Raw genomic sequence first — 19,627 nt, forward strand, 5'->3', positions numbered from 1 at the left:
TGAAGCCCCATTGAAGTCAAAGGGAGTACTTGTGTGCTTCATTGCTCAGCTGGATTGGAGGGGCTGAGAGCTCCACACCATACAGGTTTGAGCCTGTGATGCACTAGCACAAGGCTGTTGCATGTTGGTTGCCAGCACCATAAGACTGTATTATCATTGACCTTCCTTGAAAATATTGTCATACAAGCTGAATTTGGGGTTTGAATAACTGCCTGGTGTCTCTTTCACAGACTTATACAGACAGCTCCCGGATCCGCATGATTCGTGTTTACCAAAAGAAATAACCACAAGTGCTGTACTTGCTATGATACATGATAGAACTTTCTGTGCATCAGCTAAGTTAGTCGAATGTTGATTTGTCCAGTTGTTGCTACAGTTGCCTGTAACTTAACTGTTTAGAAAACCCGGGAGTGTTAATTGTGTCAGACAAAGTGTTTGTTTGAGAAGCATCTCAAAAGTTGAAAAGCAGGAAATCCAGTAGCAGTAAAATAGATGGAGCAGCAGCGCAAGAGAGATTTCCAGAGTACATGTGCTAATGAAAACTGGCATGAAAAAATTACAGCACACCAGCAACGATCAGTTAATCACAAGTGGCAAAGTAGCCTTGATTCTCCCAGTGTTCTGGGAGCAACAGCAAAGGAAATAAGGAATGCAACTCCATAATTTCTCTGTTGGTTATAGACTATAGATACTTATTACAGAACAGAACAATATGGCAAGCCAAATCCTTAGCTGGGTTTAAAATGCCCAAACTAAAATAAAATACTGTTTAAGAAAAGAGACTGTGGCCGCAGTCCTGCATACAATCATGCACATGAATCCTGATGCTGTATACACTACGCACATGCTTAGCTTTGTGCATGTGAGTGGTCTCATTTATCTGAATGTGTAAAATTAAGCCTGTGCAGGATCGTGGCCTAAGCCTGACAATTTAATCCCCTTTTTTAAAGGTAATAAAAAATAAACCAGCCACACTGTTTCATGTAAGCAGTAGAGTCTCTCCTACGTGCATTCTAGCGCTCTCGGCTGCCCATTGTGACCGCTTGTGACAGAGCTGACAGCTAGAAGAGTGTGGCGGTAGGCGGAATGTGCAGGCCCCTTTCCCGATGAACTGAAAAGAGGTTACCAGAGGTTAATTAGACACACCTGAGTCAATTAAGCCCCTCCACACACACACCTTTAAAAACCCTGTTCTGGTGTGAGAGTGGGAGGAGAGAGAGAGAGAAGAAAGAAAGAAAAGTTTCAGCAGGGAGAAAAAGTGTGGCCTAGGTGAAGAGCTGGTTACCTCCCTACAGGGAAAGCAGTGAGTTTGCATCTGTTCAGGGAAGGACTAGTTACCAGATGTCATCACAGTAAGTCGATGCTCTGCTAGGGGCAAGGAGATGTATTTCTTCTGTGTTTTTGCTTAAGGAAACTATTCAGGCCTAGCCTGAGACCCACTGGTAAATCCTGTAAATAAACCAAAGTCCAGCATGTAAACCCTCTGGAGTGGGAGTGATTTCCTCCAGCCCCTCTTATTGGCCCCCTGCCCCCCAAGGGAGAAATCCTGATGTGGTGGGAGAGGTGCCTTGCCACACCCTGTTACATTAGAACACAGTGAAGAGTGCTTGGATTAACTTCCAGTGAGAATTTTCTGCCAGCCATTTACAGCATTAATGTTGATTCTGCATTAGTGACCGAAGTTTCTGATTTAGCAAGCATACAAATGCTGTAAAAAAGCAGGAGTGGATACCCAAAAATATACTTCATTCACTTTGAATTATTTACAGTGCTTCCAAATATACAGATCAAAATTCCTTGATCTGTTTTGTAACAAAAGAAGCATTAGCAAGACAGGAGTCCTCTCTACAGCATCTGCCATTAAACTTCTGCTGAAGAGTGTGGAGAGACCACTGATTTTTAGTTCTGATTAGAAGGTATGCAGATTAGCAAACAGACCTTTTTAATGCAATATGGGATTTTGTGTGCATACGTATTGTCACTTCTGCTGCTCATGCTCTTGTTCTAAGTGGAATATCGTATCCATAACTGTACAATGTAAATCCACAAGGCTTTTGATTTCTGCCCATGATCTTAGGTTCTGAGCCAGCATTGCACTTAATTCTTTTATACTTGTCTCCATCTGCAGAATACTGTGGATAAGCTCATTAAGAAGACAAACCTAGCCCTTGTGGTTGGAACTAACAGTTGGAGAGAACAGTTTATTGAAGCTATCACAGTCAGCGCTGGTAAGTTCCTGTTTCTACATGGAATGAATTATGATAAGCTACTTTCTTGTCTCAGTTGTACTGTGTCTGTGGCAGCAGATTACTGCTGAAGCAAAACAGATAACAAAGTTATTCACAGTATCTGTGTACATATGTCAGGACACTTGTGACACAGACAGCCCTCTGAGCCACAATTCTTACCTGCCCCCTCTTGTGCCACAGCAGGGATAGAGGTGGTAATTTGCTGTTGGCCCATAACTGCAGTAAATTATTGGCCCTCTCCAATCCAACACTGACTCTGCTGTTCAGGCCACAAGTCAACACTAGAGTCAAGGCTCCATTCAGTTCCATCCCCCTGTGTGTCCGTCTCCTCCCGCCTGACCCCAACCTGCTCTGGTGGGTGCACAGTGGCCTCTTACTGCTCCATGTGCAGACCCGGGTCTGGGTAGTGCACACAGAGGTGTAAGGGGTGGGGGATACCTACGTCCCTTTACTCTCTTGCCTGGGGACGGAGACCAAGTCACAGTCTCACCCTATGAATGGGCTTGGGATCATGGTTTGTGGGTCTGTTTCTGATCAGTTGTGGCTGACAGGATGGGGCAGCTTGGTCCTGCTGTGGGCTGCTATAGCTGCTCCTCCTCCCCCCCATGTTCTCATGCACTGTGCTGGAGTCTCCTGTGTGCATCATGACAATTGCTATAGGCCACGTTCCTGCAATTCCAGACATGACAAGCTAAAAGAATAACTCCACAATCAGCTGACCATGGAAATAAGAGGGTGATAAATCATAACACAGTGCATTATCTTCTGTCGCTTTCCAATGTCCCTTCCAAGAGTAGCCAAGCACAAAGACAAAATGAGTGTCAGAAATTTTCCCAGGCAGGCATTCAGAGTAAATAATGATCTCCTTTCTTGTTAGCAGTCTGCCTGGTGCATTGGACTTTGCACCTTCATGGACTGCTCTGAGAGGAACAGCTTCATTAATTTTAACTAGACTCTATTTGGAGACATTACATAACTGGTTGATTAAACAAAAAGGCATGTTTCATTTGTGAGGAGCAGATCTCACCTCTGTCTGCTCAGTGCTTAGAAATCATTTGGTATTGCTGGTGTGTGCACATCACATGTCCCTTCTTCAGGTCTACATAGCATAGTTTCCTTCCTCCACAAAACGGGAAAGCAGTGAGACATTTGAAGGAAGACATTGCGCTAGCTTCCTCCTTCTTAACTTAGGTCTGCACTACATGCTGCTGAGTTGACGGGCTGCCAATAAGGCTACTGACAATCAGATGTTCTGTTTACTCCCTTGTGGATTTTGTCAATTAAAGATTAAAACATGAAAGGCATATATCTCAGTGCTTTCATTCACTGTACCTAAGTTGAAGATACCATGCAACCGACTTTATTCACTACACCTGAGAGGATTTTCCTTTGCAGTCTGCAGCTGATCTTTCTTTTCACACGGCTTTGGTTTTGTGGATAGCTTAGCTGTGACCCAAGATATAGCTCTTCCCCATCCATCTAGCAAGCCTGATGTTGATTGCCTTCCCTATGTCCCTGGAAGTTATGTGGTTAAATCTGACAAAGGATATGAATAATTTCCTTAAAGAATTCCTTATTTCACCTTGTACTGAAATACCACGACAGTTCTAACAGTTTGCACTGAAAGGTCTGTTACTTGATAAAATGGAAGATAGAAAAAGGAACCCCGGAGAGGAAGGATGGTCCAAGGGTTGGGTACTTGCTGGAGACATGCAAGAATGGAGTTCAGTTCCCCACTGTGTCAGGGACCTCTTCTGCAATCTTGAACAAGTCACTTAGGAGGCAGAGAGGTGTCCAGTTCCCCACTGAAAGTCAATGGGAATTGGGTGCCTCAATTCCCCCTCCAATAAAATGGGGATAAGAGCGCTCCCTACTTCCCAGGGGTGTAGAAAAAATCAATACATGCAGAATTGTGAGGTGCTCAGATATTACGATAATGAGGCTATGGATAACTCGGTACCTTAGAAAATAATTTTGACTTAGTCATCCTTATCCAAAACCTAATTATTGTCATTGGTCTCGAACATCTCCTGCCACAAGAATGGCAGCCACCCAATGGTGCACTGGGTGTGTAATGTGCTGCAATACCGGATAGCTGGTTATGGAATCGGTGACATTTTGGAATGGCCTGTTCCTTACCACATAGGGGACCAAAGGGAGTATCCGCTCCCTAGCCCAGTGAGCATCCATTGAACAGGCTTGGGAGTGTCCCTGCCAGGGCCGGCTCTAGGCACCAGCAAAGCAGGCCCGTGCTGGGGGGCAGCACGGTTCCGGGGGCGGCATCTGGCCACCCCCCCCCCCTTTTTTTTTTTTTTTTTTGCTTGGGCACTTGCGCTCTCGGAGCTTGGGGCAGCAAATTTTTTTCTTGGGGCGGCAAAAAATCTGGTCACCGCCCATGCTCCTGATAGATTTAATGGCAGTGCTGAGAGTGGGAGAGAGGTGGTAAAAGAGAGAGAACAAAACACAGTCAAGGTGGAGAGCTAAGTCTATCTTGGGTGCCTCTGTGGCCTATGAAGAGGTTACATACCCCACAGTAGAAAGGGCTGGGTAAAAAGCTACTCTGGGCCCAGGTGCCCCCCCTCCCCACCCCACCAGCAATGCATGCACTGGCTGGAGGAGGTACTTAAAAAGGGGAGCAGAGTAGCTCAGTGGGAGGCCGATGTGGAAGTGAGCTGACCTGCATGCTAAGCTCCTGGGAAGGGTACCCTGGGAGCTCTTGCAGCCTGAGACCTGCCCAGCCTCCAGAGATGGGACCTGGGACTCTCTGAAGGTCAGAGACTTTATTTGGGTGTTTAGTTCTTTACTTTACCCTGTGGGAAGAGAGGGGACTGGTAGGGAGTGATGCAGGGAGGCAACCACCTAGTACCCCAGGGTGCAGGATTTAGCTGCCTTCTGTTGGGCCCTGGATTGGAGCCCAGTGGAGGGGGACCCTGGGCTCTCTTACCCACCCCTAAAGAGGGACAACCACAGAACTCTGCCCCTTGTTGGGGAAGATACAATGCTCTGGAGCACGAGACCCAGACCCCAAGGGAAGCCCTGATTCCCTCACTTAATCCTAAGGACTTGCCCATTACTGGCCTCTTTAGACATACCCCGGAAGGGGTGGGCTTGAACATGTGACCTGGCCAGAGGGCTGAGTCACTGGAAGGCCAGACCACTGCAGGGCAGAATGACAGTAAGACGGGGAATGCCTGGGCAGAAGGCAACCTGCCACAGCCCTGCCCGACCACTCTCGGCAGCGCAGGTTGTTAGCATTCCCTTTCACAGGTCCCCATCATCACAGAGTCTGAGAACCTCACGTCTCTAATGTATCTACCCTCGCCCCACCCCTGTGCTGTTATCCCCATTGTAAGTGATTTGCCCAAGTTCACACAGGAAGTCTGTGGCACAGCAGGGAAGTGAGCCCAGGTCTCCCAAGTCCCATGCTGGCACCTAACTGCAGGGCCACTGTTGTCACGGTTCAGAATAGTGATAAGTCAGAAGTTCAGTGTGGGGCCATGCAGTGCTGAGAGCTGACTGCTGGGGAATCATGCTCCCAAACAAACCACAGAAAGCGCTGAGCACTGACTCCGTGGAAGGATCAAGCCTCTCGCATTCGGTCTCAGAAAATGCTGTAAAGAAAACCCTGGCTAGGTGGATTCCTGGGACTCAGCAGAGGCAGGCCAGGGAGTGAATGAGAGGCGAGCTCTTGATGTGCCTGCTGCGGATAACTGTGATACCAGGGCAAGCCGCATGCAGCTGGGAGGCCTCAGCTGAGAAGCTGGGACTGGCAGCCTGCTGCGCTGGTGAGCTGTTGTGCATTGCTGGTGGAGCTGGGCCATCTGGGAGAACCAGGGGAGCGGCACTAACCCCCAGCCTGCTTTGCCAGCGTCGCTTCACCCAGAGGAGACAACTTGGAAGAAATTGTAGTGCTACCTATATACTGAGTCTGCTGTGGGCAGCTGTCTCGTCCAGGGGTGTGTGCCTGGGTGGAAGATGAGAGCCTTGTTTTAAAGTGTCCTTGTCATTTGAACAACAGTACTCAGCTCAAGTATTGGAGGGGTAGCCGTGTTAGTCTGGATCTGTAAAAGCAGCAAAGAGTCCTGTGGCACCTTATAGACTAACAGAGCATAAGCTTTTGTGGGTGAATACCCACTTTGTCGGATGCATGTAGTGGAAATTTCCAGAGGCAGGTATAAATACGCAAGCAAGAATCAGGCTAGGGATAATGAGGTTAGTTGAATCAGGGAGGATGAGGCCCTCTTCTAGCAGTTGAGGTGTCAGCTCCTAATTGGATTCCAGGCCCAAGTGAGATCCCCTGTTATTTGTCTCCACTGTTTCTTCCCAAACACTACCTTGTATTGTTATTATAATATAAATAAAGCCCTGAGTGACAGCAGGAATGCAGAGGAGATGTGGTGCCTTCTATTTAGTCTCTGTAAGAAGAAAGCTCCTTCAATCCGAAAAGTCAAATGTGACAAGCCTAGGTGAGCTCCTGTACCCACAGCACACTCAGCCATGCAAAGCTTGATTCACAACACAGCGTATTCCGCCAAGCAGCCACGACAGCGTGGGGACGTTGCTAAGAGAAATCAGAACTGACAGTATGGCCTGAGGCAGCATGGCCCTGTGGCCTAGAACACGAGCCTGGCGTGCAAGTCCTGCCTCTGGCCTGCTTTGGGAAGGTTCTGTCACCCTGGTTTCCTTTCTTACCCTTTGTCTATTAAGTCTCTGAGCCAAAGAGCTTGCAACCTCTTTCTTACTCTGTGCCTACATAATAGACCCCCAACCAAGCTTGGGGAACTTCTGTACTGCAAAATATTATTGATAATAAAATATGTGACTGCTGGGATCAATGAGAAGGGGAATTCCTCTTAAATCAGAGAGTGAGTTATGACAGGATATTGTCATTATTATAGCTATAGTGCCTAGGAGCCCAGGACCGCACTGTGCTAGACACTCTATAAACACAGCACATAAAGGCCATCCCTGCCAGGGATATAGCCAGTTCAAAATACGGCACCTGCCCAGTTCTTGTCTGCCACATAATCCACATTCATTTATTAACAGCCCTGGCATTTCATACTGCCCGCTCTGCGGTACATGTCTCCCCTGGCTTCATTCTGTAATGGAAATGTGCTGCTGGTTGCACACAGCTGAGTTAATACACTGTGTGTGAAATAGGAAGCTGAAGTTTATAAAGGACTACAATTTCAGTGTACACTAAGCTGCGTCAGAGTTCTATACGTTTTCTCATTGTGTGATGTATTGGTAGAGAAGGAGAATATGGCTAGGAATAGAGTAGAAAGGATTGATCTGTTTGGTGTTCTAGATATTGTGACAGGGCAAGGCCAGATGGCTATAGAAAAGTAGTGGGAGATAGATATATTAGCTCCAGGCTAAACAAATCCCTGGTACCAGGATAAGTTAAATGGCAGCTGCTCCAGGTCAATTAAGACACCTGGGGCCAATTAAGAACTTTCCAGAAGGCAGGGAGAATGCTAGGTTGATTGGGACACCTGAAGCCAGTCAGAGGCTGGCTGAAACTAGTTAAAAGCCTCCCAGTTAGTCAGGTGGGTGTGCATGTCAGGAGCTGTGGGAGGAAGTTGTGCTGTTGGAGAGGCTGAGTAGTACACACCATATCAGGCACAAGGAAGGAGGCCCTAAGGTAAGGGTGTAGTGGAGCTTGAGGAAGTGGGGGCTGCTGTGGGGGAAGTAGCCAGGGAATTGTACATGTCATGTTTCTAAAAGGTCAGCTACCATAGCTGATACTATTAGGGTCCCTGGGCTAGAGACCGGAGTAGAGGGTGGGCCCGGGCTCCCCCCTTTGCTGCCCCCCCCCGATTAATTATGGAGACTGGGAGGCAACAGAGACTGTGCAAGGGAGGAGAGCTTCTCCTCACCTCCCTTGCTGGCTTATGATGAAAATGGCTCAGTAGACTGTGACCCTTAACCCTTCTCTCTCTAGAGACATGTGGACGGACACAGTGAGCCTCTGAGGCTAGCAAAATCCCGCAGGAAACGTGGGACCCACGGAGACAAGGACAGAGCTTTGTCACAGTATAAAGTTTCTGTAGACCTGATAAGTTTCTGTGTTTAATTTTATCGTGTAGCAGTTAACAGCTAGATTTTTTTTTTTTAGTAGTGAATACTGCTGTAGTTTGGAAATGTTACAGCATACTGGAAATGAATTCCTGGAATAGGATGTAGAATTCTATAATCTCTCTAATTCTGATATTTGGGCATTTCATTGGTGATCCATGCTGGCTGCTCTGCTAGAGCTAGAAGGAAGTTCAGAGTAGGTCACGGCTCTTTTTGTCTTGTAACTACCACTAAAGATTTTGAGTTTATAGACTGGGATTTTCAAAAGAATCTACATAACTCAGGAGCAAAAGTTATTCAGTCATAGAAACATAGGGCTGGAAGTGACTCCGATAGGTCATCTAGTCCTGTCCCCTGCACTGAGGCAGGACTAAGTATTCTAGACCATCCCTGACACTTGTCTGTCTAACCTGCTCTTAAAAACCTCCAATGATGGAGATTCCACAACCCTCCTAGGTAATTTGTTCCAGTGGTTAACCACCCTGACAGGAATGTTTTTTTTCCTAATATCTCACCTTGCTGCAATTTAAGACCATTACTTCTTGCTCTGTCCTCAGTGGATAAGGAGAACAATTTATCACCCTCCTCTTTATAACAAACTTTTATGTACTTGAAGGCTACTCCCATGTCCCCCCCTCAGTCGTCTCTTCTCCAGACTAAACAAACCCAGTTTTTCCTTGTAGATCATTCTAGATTTTTTTTCATCATTTTTGTTTGTCTCCTCTGAACTTTCTACAGTTTGTCCACATCTTTCCCAAAGCGTGGTGCCCTAGCTGAGGCCTTATCAGTGCTGAGTAGAGCAGAAGAATTACTTCTCATGTCTTGTTTACAACACACCTGCTAACACATCCCAGAGTGATGGTCTTTTTTTTTTTTTGTCAACAGTATTACATTGTTGACTCATTTAATTTGTAATCCACTATAACCCCCAGATCTTTTTCTTCAATACTCCTTCCTGGGTAGTCTTGTCCCATTTTGTGTTGGTGCAATTGATTGTTCCTTCCAAAGTGGAGTACTTTGCATTTTTCCTTATTGAATTTCATCCTATTTATTTCAGACCATTTCTTCAGTTTGTCCAGATCATCTTGAATTCTAACCCTGTCCTTCAGAGCTCCTGCAGCCCCTCCCATTTTGTAGGTGCTCTTGAAAATCCCACTAATAGTGTTCCCCTGTTTCAGAGTGATAATTACATGTCATAACAAGTGAAGCCCACAACTGATATTTAACTTGCCCTTAATCTGAGCGTTTAATATGCATGATTTAAAGTCTGCTAACGTTTCAAATGTATTCTTTTAAAACATATATCTGTACAGATTGCCTTCTCCGCAAAAAAAAACAAAAAAACCAATGCTACTTACTGCGGAGTTCAAAATCTAATGTCCTTGAGTTGTGTTAAGTAATTTCCTTCCATTCTGAGCAAAGCTGTCTATCTTACATTTTATTATAAAGTTTAACAGAAAAACAAATAGTGAACAGATATTTTTTCCTGTCCTTCAGATAAGTAGGCACTTCAAACATATTTATTAACAGCTCTGATTGTAATGAATGTTATGGTCACATTGTCTTATAAATGCTGGCTCAATATCAATAACTACATAACACTGAAGTGACAGATTAATATCTCTAGCCCCTCTTATGGGGGATTCCCTTTTTTTAGTCATTACATAACTGAGGTATCCTGATTATAGTTATAGGGAGAAAGTTCCCCTACGTCTTAAATGGAGAACTTGATAGCTGTTTGCTTTCATGTGTGATTCATTTAGAAGAGAAAGTTTTATTGTCTTTCATTGTATCTGGAGACACAACTTTCAGGTCATGACTTCACTTTTAAAACTCCATCCTCACAAAAGCTCTTTGTTTTTTATTATGTGTATTACAGTAGCTCTGAGAGGCCCAAACCAAGATCAGAGCCCAATTGTGTTGCACAAACACAGTAAAAGTCAGCTCCTACCCAAGATTTTACAGGCAAAATAACCTAATCCAAAATAAATTATTTATCACATCCCATATTATAGCAAAGGCAACCACAGGTGTGCAGTTATCATTGCAGTAATAGACATAGTTTAGGATGTGTCTGTATGTAGAAAGAGAGAGACCAAATTTCTATTATATATTTGAATATACACCCATCATTCACTCAGAAAAGTTGATTGATAGAGATGATGAATGATAATCCTAATGGAGATTTAATACTTTTTTAATAATCAGAAATGAGGCATTTGGGATCAGATTATAGGCTACCTAGATCTGAATGTATCAGGGGGTAGCCGTGTTAGTTTGTGTCCACAAAAACAACAAGTCCGGTGGCACCTTAAAGACTAACAGATTTATTTGAGCATAAGCTTTCGTGGGTAAAAACCCCACTTCTTCAGATGCATGGAGTGAAAATTACAGATGCAGACATAAATATACTGACCATAAATAGGCACCCCTTCTCCCACCACCCCATTCCATCACATTTAGCTGCTGCAGCACTTTGAAAGGAGGTTTTTCCCCACTTTGGGGGTGGGGCGTGTGTGCTTCCTCCTTTACCTTCCCTACACAGTACCTTGGGAGCATGGCTGTTTGTTAGTGTGCGCCCCTCCAGCCATCTTATGTGTGGGCACTCCCATTGGCTGCGCCCCAGGGTCTCTGTGCTGCTCTCTCCTCCTAATGCTGCCAGGAGGCAGGCCTAGGGGCTCTTCTGTGTCACCTAACAGGGGGATGGGGGCTTATTCCTGTTAGCATACATGGGGAGGGGGAGAGATTTAGTTGTCTGTCCCCATGCAGTCTCCCTACACACAGATGGGTGAGAGTCCCCCTTAAAATCTTGCACTGGCTTCTACAGTTGCGGTGGGGAGCAGAAATTGAGCATTTTAACAGTGTTGCCAGGTCTTGTGATTTTTATTTTTTTTTAATCATGATTCTGGCAATATTTGATGTGTTTCTTAAAGCCCAGCCCCTGGAGTCCTGTGATCACAGGGAGAATCTCAGCCTTCATTTAAAAAAAAAAAAAAGTAATATTCTAGCTCTCTTGATTGCAGAGACAAACTTGAACCTGTGACCTGAGCACGCCATGAAGGCTCAAAACCCAGAAGGAAAATAATAATCCCAACAGCATTATTAATTAATTAATTAAATATATTAAATCTCATGATTTTGGGCGGGATTGATTCATGGTTGTTTTTTCTTTTCTTTACACTTGGGGTTGGCAGTACTGCAGCTGTACTCCAGATGTACAGCTAGGAGGGACATCACGCTTGGACATAACGTGTTTAGAATATATAGGCTAGCTCTCTGTAGCAGTGTGCTTATTAGATTCAGGAAAGTTAATACATGATTCATGGAGTTTTAAGGCCAAAAGAGACAATTGTGATCGTCTGGTCTGGCTTTCTGTATAACAAAAGCCACAGACAGGTTCCCCCAGCCAGTCATTCCTGCATACCTTGCAGTTGAGCTACAACATGGGTGACTGAAGAGCAAAATGTTACATTTTTATTATTTTAAGGGTTGGAAACTTTCTCTTGTAGCAAAGATGCCTCGCAGTTGTTTGGCCTAACATCTCAGAGTGGGTGCATATGGCTCTCTAAGCAACCTAGCAACCTCTATCCTAGCTCTTCTACAGAGGTTCATTATTAACCCTCAGAAAAATGATAGACAGATCCAGACCAATATTGTGACAGCCACACTCAGATTCATTTTTAAAAATCTGTTTCATCATCTCCCTAAAGATTTTAACTCTGCGACAGCTCCACTGCCTCACAGCTCTGTAGATATTTTAAAATGCCTGTTGCAAAATTATAATGCTAGCAGAGATGTGTCTAGCCAGCCCAGTCTTTGTGGGATCAGCTAAGAACTGCACAGGATTCAGACTTAAATAAATTCCCCACCTCCACCCCAGTACATAGCAGAGTTTGTTTGGAGTTTCCTTTGTTGTCTACCAAGGTAATAAAATCAAGCTTCCTATTATTTATTTCTACCATATTAAACATTGTGCTTTAAGGTGCATGTTGAATAAAGCGCTGCTCTGTCCCACCTGAAACATGGGGATGCTGTTTGCCACAGTTTGGTCCTGCATGTTTGTGACTTTCCTGTGCGTTGCTTTCCCTCTCCTTGTCTTCTGTCCACCACTCAAAGTTGCCGATTGATGCTGCTGTGGTGTTTCAGTGCAAAATTTTGTATGTGCAAAATTGCAAGATCTTGACGTGTTGAGTGAGACACAGATTCCATAGCTTGATTTGTGAAAAACATTTAGACCCACAAAGTTTGGAGGGCTTAGAAGCCAGGTGGAATGAATCCAGGAAAAATATCCTACAGAATGTAGCTGGAAAACTTTCACCAGTTTCAACTGTCTCTTCTGGTCTAAAGCTTCATCTCCTTTATACCTCACTGAGTGTTAATTAGAGCTGGACAAGATTTTTCAGACTAATATTTGATTTGCCAAAAAAATGCAGTTTGGGGTCAGCCAAAACTCTTCACAACTTCATGTATAGTTCATGGGCTAGTTTCAACCAAGCCAGGCCATTTTGATAATGTCGAAGTGAAACATTTCATTTCAATCCAAAAAACTTTGTTTTGCTTTTCATGCATTTTGACCAAAAATTCCAGGGGAGGAGATTCACAATATAACCAGAGGAGGCGCGGGTGCCTTCCTTTACAAGTAGGCTTAGCAGAATTCTACTTTTACTTTTTTGTTTAGAAAACTAATATCAATTTTCATTTTTTATTTTTTTTTTAATTTTTAACCATTTTTATTTTTACAGTTCCAGAAAATTAGGGGGCAGGGTTGGGGTTTGGGCACCTGCCTGGCCAAGGTGCAGGGGAGCTTGTGGTCCTGGCCCTGCGTAGCAGAGACCACTGGCCAGGACTGCGAGGCGGAGGAGCCCATGGATGTGGGATGCTGTGAACATTTTCTGCCTGGGAACAGAGCCATTCAGCAGTGAGGTAGCTTCCTCTGCAGTTAGGGGCTCGTCCTTGTCCTCACATTCCTGGCCGGGGTCTCAGCCTTCCTTGCACCTGCAGAGATTGGATGTCACTAGCAACTACCATTATGTTGTTCATGGGGGTGAACATTCCACTCCCCGCTCCTCCCCCGAGTGACCTAAGTTGCACCGGCCTAAGCACTAGTGGGCACAGCACTACGTCGATGGGAGAACATTTCCCACCAACAAAGCAAAACAAAAATTTTGGGGTTGAAACAAAACGGACTGTTTCATTTTTGGCAACGTCAAAACATTAGTGTAGGTTAGTTTCTACTTGACCATTTTTTCAACTTTTCAACTCAACAAAAACTTTTGAAAAATGTAATCTCTATTCCTTTTCTGGAAGGTATGTTGGTTTGTATGGGTGGTGTATTTGTGTTTTCCAGTATTAGCTTTTTCCTCCAAAACCAAATGCTATATTGAGCAGCCAAACTCTCAGTCTGGCATCCTTCCATACCAACACTAGCAATTGGTGCTAGAATGCTGCTTTTCTTATGTGTGGCAACAGAACAAAAACTAAACCAGAAGTGCTCCTAGTAATTTTTTTATGTTGTGCCACCATTTGAATGCAGTTTTAGTTGGTGCTCACAAATAAATACATAATACACACAACATCGTTTTACACTCCTTGCAGGGGTCTTTATACATTTTTCCTTTTAAATTAAACACAAAAGAAGTGCCACCATTGCATAAAGAGATATGGAAAGGAAAATAATCACACAGGCAAGCAGTTGGGGCTTAAGAAAATTGCACACCATTATTACAATACTTATAGCCTTCCTAACAACTAAGAGACCCTTCTCCTGGCTCTCTAGATAAAAGGTGCTTGTGCAAACATTAGAGCTAGTGCAAATAGTTCCTTTAAATTAGGTATATTTGACCAGCTAGGACCAGATCATTCACTGACTGAAGTCAACCTGAGTGTCCTCCTTGGCTTATTGCCCCTTTGATTTCTAATGTCCTGGAAGAACTTATTCCTAAAACATCTGCTGTTCTGCCTGCGTTCTTTATTACTGGAGGCAGCATATAGCATTTCAAAATTTGAGTGAAATTAACCTGCAACTCTGTTGCACAGACTGAAACTGCATTGCAGGAAAATGATGAGATGCAGATTCTGTGCTTGGATGCCCATGTGCAGCTCCTGTTGCTACCCAGACACACCTAAGGGAAAAGTTGGATCACAGATGGTTAAAAGGACAACTGCAAGTTACCCCTTCAAGCGCAAGCTAGTTGTTAATTACCACTCACTACATCCTTAGGATGCCCTGTTGTGCAGTTTAGCTCTCATCAAGGTCAATGCAAATACTCCTATTGATTTCATTAGGAAATGAATACAGTCCATAAAACTTTGGGCTAGTTGTTTGAGTTTCAGTTTAAGGAATTTCTGACCAGCACAAAAGTTGTGATCTTGTGTATTGTACAACTCTTGGTATAGGAGAGGGGAGATATAAATGCCACCACCTTTTGCCATTGTGATTTAGCCAAGTGACATCATTACATTTGTTTTTCCTTTGCATGCTGAAACATGAGTTTCTATTTGCAAGAGCTTCTCTGCTCTGTCTTTGTGGAGCAGCCGTGACTAGGTGTTCTGTGTACATAGAGCTACATACACATAGGCAGTGGTAAACTGGAGCCAGTTCGCATGAACCGGTTGTTAAATTTTGAAGCAGTTTTAGAACCAGTTGTTAACCCGCTTCCCCGCAGGGGGCGCTGAGGCTTTGATGAGCTCTGGCGAGGAAGTGATGTAATTCCTCCTTCGGCCGCCGGGGGCGCTGCGGGAGCCATGTGGGCTGCCGCCTGGCCCTGGGCATGAGCCCTGGTGCTGCTGCTGCTCCCCTGTCCCTGGGGCTCCCGCTGCTGCCTGGGGGGTCCCCGGCTGCTCTGCTGGGCCTGGGCTGCGTCCTGCTGCTCGGGCCACTCCGAGCCGCTCTCCCCATGAGCACCCACCCCCCTGCCCCGCAGCCACCCCCTGCCTGCAGCCACCCCCTGCACCCCCTGCCTGCATCCAGCCCCGTACCCCCTGCGCCCCATCTCCAGCCACCCCCCGCCTCCAGCCGCCCCCGCACTCCCTGCCTGCAGCCAGCCCCCGTCTCCAGCCACCCCCTGCCTCCAACCAGCCCCTACCACACCCCCTGCCCTGCCCACACCAGCCCCTCGCCCACAGCCAGCCCCCTGCTGCACCCCCTGCCCTGCCTCCAGCCACCCCCGCACCCCCTGCCCGCAGCCAGCCCCTGCCTCCAGCCACCCCGCACCCCCTGCTCGCAGCCAGCTACCCCCTGCCTCCAGCCAGCCCCTGCCGCACCCCCTGCCCTGCCTACACCAGCCCCCGTCTCCAGCCTCCCCTGCACCCCCTGCCCTGCCTGCAGCCAGCCCCTGCCGCATGCACCCCCTGCCCTGCCTGCAGCCAGGCCCTGCTGCACGCACCCCCTGCCCTGTCTCCAGCCAGCCCTGCACCCTCTGCCTGCAGTCAGCCCCTGCCGCACCCCTTGCCCTGTACCCAGCCAACCCCTGCTGCACACACCCCCTGCCCTACCCGCAGCCATCCCCTGCCTCCAGCCACCCCCGCACATCCTGCCCACAGCCAGCCCTGCACCCGCCTGCCCTGCCCGCAGCCAGTCCCTACCTCCAGCCAACCCCGCACCCTCCTGTCTCCAGCCAACCCCGCACCCCCTGCCCTGCCCGCAGCCAGCCCCGCACCCCCTGCCTCCAGCTAGCCCTGCCCCATGGCCCTGTCTGCAGCTGACCCCACATCCACTGGTGCCCTGCAGTTCTCAGGGCAGTAACCCTGCACACCTGCTTCAATGAGGGGGGCAGGGAGCAACTGGGACCCACACATGTGCACACCCTAGGGTGACCAGGGAGCAAGTGTGAAAAATCAGGATGGGGGTGGGGGGGTAATAGGAGCCTATATAAGAAAAAGACCCCAAAACCAGGACTTTCCCTATAAAATCGGGACATCTGGTCACCCGAGCACACCCCCAGGGAGTGGCGGGGACCCACACATGTGAAACGGAGCTCATTTCTAGTTCAGGCCCATCTTTTTTAAAAAGAACTTTCGGCAGGGTTAACACACACCCGTATTTTCCCGGACAGGTCAGGCTTTTTGGTTCTTAAATCGCCGTCCGGGAGGAATTTTTAAATTTTAAAAATTCTTCCCAGGAAAATACGGATATATGATAGCCCTGTTGGTACAAAAAATACATACTGGGGCACATCCCTTAAATCAGAACTTTTTATAGGGAACTGGTTGTTAAGATTTTGGCAGCTCATCACTGCACATAGGGCCATGGTGTAGGAAACAAAAGGAGAAAAAGAAAGTAATGGCCTTATCTTTTTCATAAATGGCCAGGAATTGTGGGTGTCTAACATGAGGCACCTTAAAGAGAACTGATTTTCAGAAGGTTTGAGCCCCTGCTCTGACAATCCCTTTAAGCTGTCTCTTGTCGGGCACACAAAATCACTAGCTGCTTTTGGAAATCTAGGTCAGTGTTCCAGAGGAAATGGACTTGACACAGATGTGAACCTCCCACCTCTTGGCTAGTGCCCAGAGACCCTAACCAAGATTGAGGCCTTAGTGGGCTAGGCGCTGTACATATCCAGAGTAAAAATAGTCCTGCCCCAAAGAGCTCACAGCTCAGATAGACGAGGGATAAAGGTGCCATTTACAATCCCCATTGTACAGCTGGGGAAATGAGGCACAGAAATCAAGTGACGTACCAAAAGTCACACAGGGTGTCTTTGCCAGAGCTGGGGATCATACACTGATCTCCTGCATCCCTCACCTGCCTTCACCATAAGAGCATCCTTTAGCATCTCTGCTCAACCAGTGAAGCCTGGCTACAGTTAGTCAGCTGTGACTCATGGAAGCTGTTTATTGCTTTGGAACTTAAATTCCAATATTGAGGAATGCAAGCCGTGCTGTCGGAGACCCTTGAGTAAGTCAGCATGTTACCAGCCCATCAGACCTGTCAGCATCCTCCGACTGGAAAGCCATGGAGAGTGGATGTCAAGACAGACTAGAAATCAAAGTCTAGAGCATTGGGAAGAAGGGAAGTACACTGACCCTGAGTCACAACACACCTCCCGGATTGACGCAGTAGGCTAAACATTGTCTCTGATCCCATTAAACTAGTGCTTTGGGCAAATCAAAGAGAAATTAGAAGAGCAGCAGTCTCCTGAAGTCAAGAGGGGGAAATGTGCCAGATTTGGTTCTGCAGATTCTCTTTGTATGTAAAAGAGACAAGGTGGGTGAGGTCATGTGTTTTAAGACCAGCATCTGTTGGAGAGAGAGAGAAGCTGCTCTTCAGGTCTCTTGTACATTGGTGTGTTAGTGCATTGTGCTGTTGGACTAAATCCCACCCTGGAACTGAATACTCAGCTCAGCAATGTGTCTTTCCTGCCAGGCAGAAGTTCAGTACCCCTAAGAATTCAGACCAGTTAGGCAGGAGGCAAATCACCCCTTTACCTGGGGGACATGCTGACAACTCAGCATGATAAACACCCTTAAAACAGACAGAACTGCTGCACCTTTCCACTTCCGCAGCAGGCGCACAGTAACTCAATGGCAGATGGTTAAGAGATTGCAAAGGATACATCCTGTGGAGGATAGGGAAGCTGACCAAAACAATATTAAATCATTATTTGTGTTTCATGAAGACCTAGACAGATGAGATCAGGGCTTCATTATGCTAGGTGCTGAACAACAGCAACAACAAAAAATTGCAAGAGAGACTTTTCCCCAAAGAGTTTTCAGCCTAAACAGAACAGAGGGAAATGACTTGCCCAAGATCATGCAGCAGGTTGGTGAGAGGTAAAGTACCGTCACAGGTTTAGTTTGGAGGGGATAACCTAAACAGAAAGACAAGGAAAGGGAGAAGGGATGTTGCTGGGAAAAGGGCAGTGAAGGGGACAGAGCAGAGGAGGCGTGAAGCTGAGATGAAGAGACTGGGAGGGAGGTGGTGGGTTGGCGCAAACAGCTAATCAGCATAGGACAGAGAAAGTCCAGTCAAAACTGAATGTCCAGGGGAATCCAGATTTGGCTGATTTTGCTCCTACTCTGACCAGCTGGAGTCTCTGGCTAGTTCCTGTTTCTGCATCTTTTCACCAAAGCCACATGGTCGTCTACTTCACCAGACTGGTGGGGGTCTCCCTACGTGGTTCTAGGCCCAGGGAGTTGCTGCGGGGAAAGGGTTGGCCCTGGCTAGACCTTGTTTTACCCCTCTCCACAGTGCAGCAGTCTCTGAAGTTCATTGTTGATAAATGCAAAGGAATGCACTTTGCAGGGAGGGGAAGTATAAACTACTCATAAACCTTACAGGGTTCTAAATTAACAGTATCCGCACAGGAAAGGGACCTGGACATCATTGTAGACAGCTCAGCAGAGACTCTGTGCAATGCACAGTGCGATCAAACTACCTAACACACTGTTCACATGCATAAAGTATGTGATGGAGAATAATACAGAGAATTGTCTAATAATGCCTTTTTATCAATCAGTGAGATGAGGGGTCGCCTCATCTGGAACACTGTGTGCAGTATTGAGCACCCCACCTCATAAAGGATATTGCAGAACTGGAGTGGTTCAGAGAAGAGCAACAAGAATGATCAAGGACCTGGGAAAACTGTCATTCAGAGTGGGTTGAAAAGATTGGGATTGTTACCTCAGAAAACAGATGAGCAAGAGGGGAAATGATAAAAGCATATAAAATATAGAGTGGTCTAGAGAAGGAAGGCTGGGAGCTTCTGTGTTTGTGCAGCACCTAGCACAATGGTCCTGGGTTATGACTGGAGCTCCTAACACAATTTAATAATAATTTTGAACCTAAAGAAGGTTTCTGAGCAGGTTTAGGTTCACTCCTCCCACATTCTTCCTCTTCCAGCCCCATTCAGAACACAGTGATCTTATTACCTTTCATTTCAGCAGCTTTATCTTTCTCAGTCCCTGTAACTACACTCTTGGCCATGTTCAGTTCAGTGATACTATTCTCTGGCTTCTAATGTCTCTAATCCTTGAAACAAACCAAGAGCCATCACAGACTCTAAATGTCCAGGTTTTCTTCCCATTAACAGATATTCTTAGTCCTGTTTGGGGTGGCGGGGAAGCTAGTCCCCTCTTGTAATTTATCTGGGGCTTCCAATGGAGACCAACAACCTGTTTCCCTCCTGGCCTTCAGCTTGCACAGTGGATGTTGCAACTACTGCAGTGGTGGAACAGGTGCAGAGAAGAGCTACTAGATGATCAGGGGACTGGAGGGCCTATTGTATGAGACAAGTACTAAAAGGTCTGGGCTTGTTTCACCTAGCACAGACACGGCCAAGGGGGGATACATTTGTTCT

At 46.4% G+C, this 19,627-nt stretch overlaps 1 protein-coding gene across 9 annotated transcripts in view; it reads left to right on the plus strand.

The window, feature by feature from the left end:
* SLC8A1 (solute carrier family 8 member A1) overlaps positions 1-19,627 on the plus strand; it is a 329,095-nt gene that overhangs the window by 295,845 nt on the left and 13,623 nt on the right. For all 9 annotated transcript variants that reach the window (XM_007058961.4, XM_037896398.2, XM_037896397.2 and 6 more), the window contains one exon: positions 2,129-2,228. In XM_007058961.4, the coding sequence (XP_007059023.1) occupies positions 2,129-2,228 (100 nt within the window). The remainder of the gene's footprint in view (positions 1-2,128; positions 2,229-19,627) is intronic.

Source organism: Chelonia mydas, chromosome 3, assembly GCF_015237465.2.
Source record: "Chelonia mydas isolate rCheMyd1 chromosome 3, rCheMyd1.pri.v2, whole genome shotgun sequence".
Taxonomy (NCBI): Eukaryota; Metazoa; Chordata; order Testudines; family Cheloniidae; genus Chelonia; species Chelonia mydas.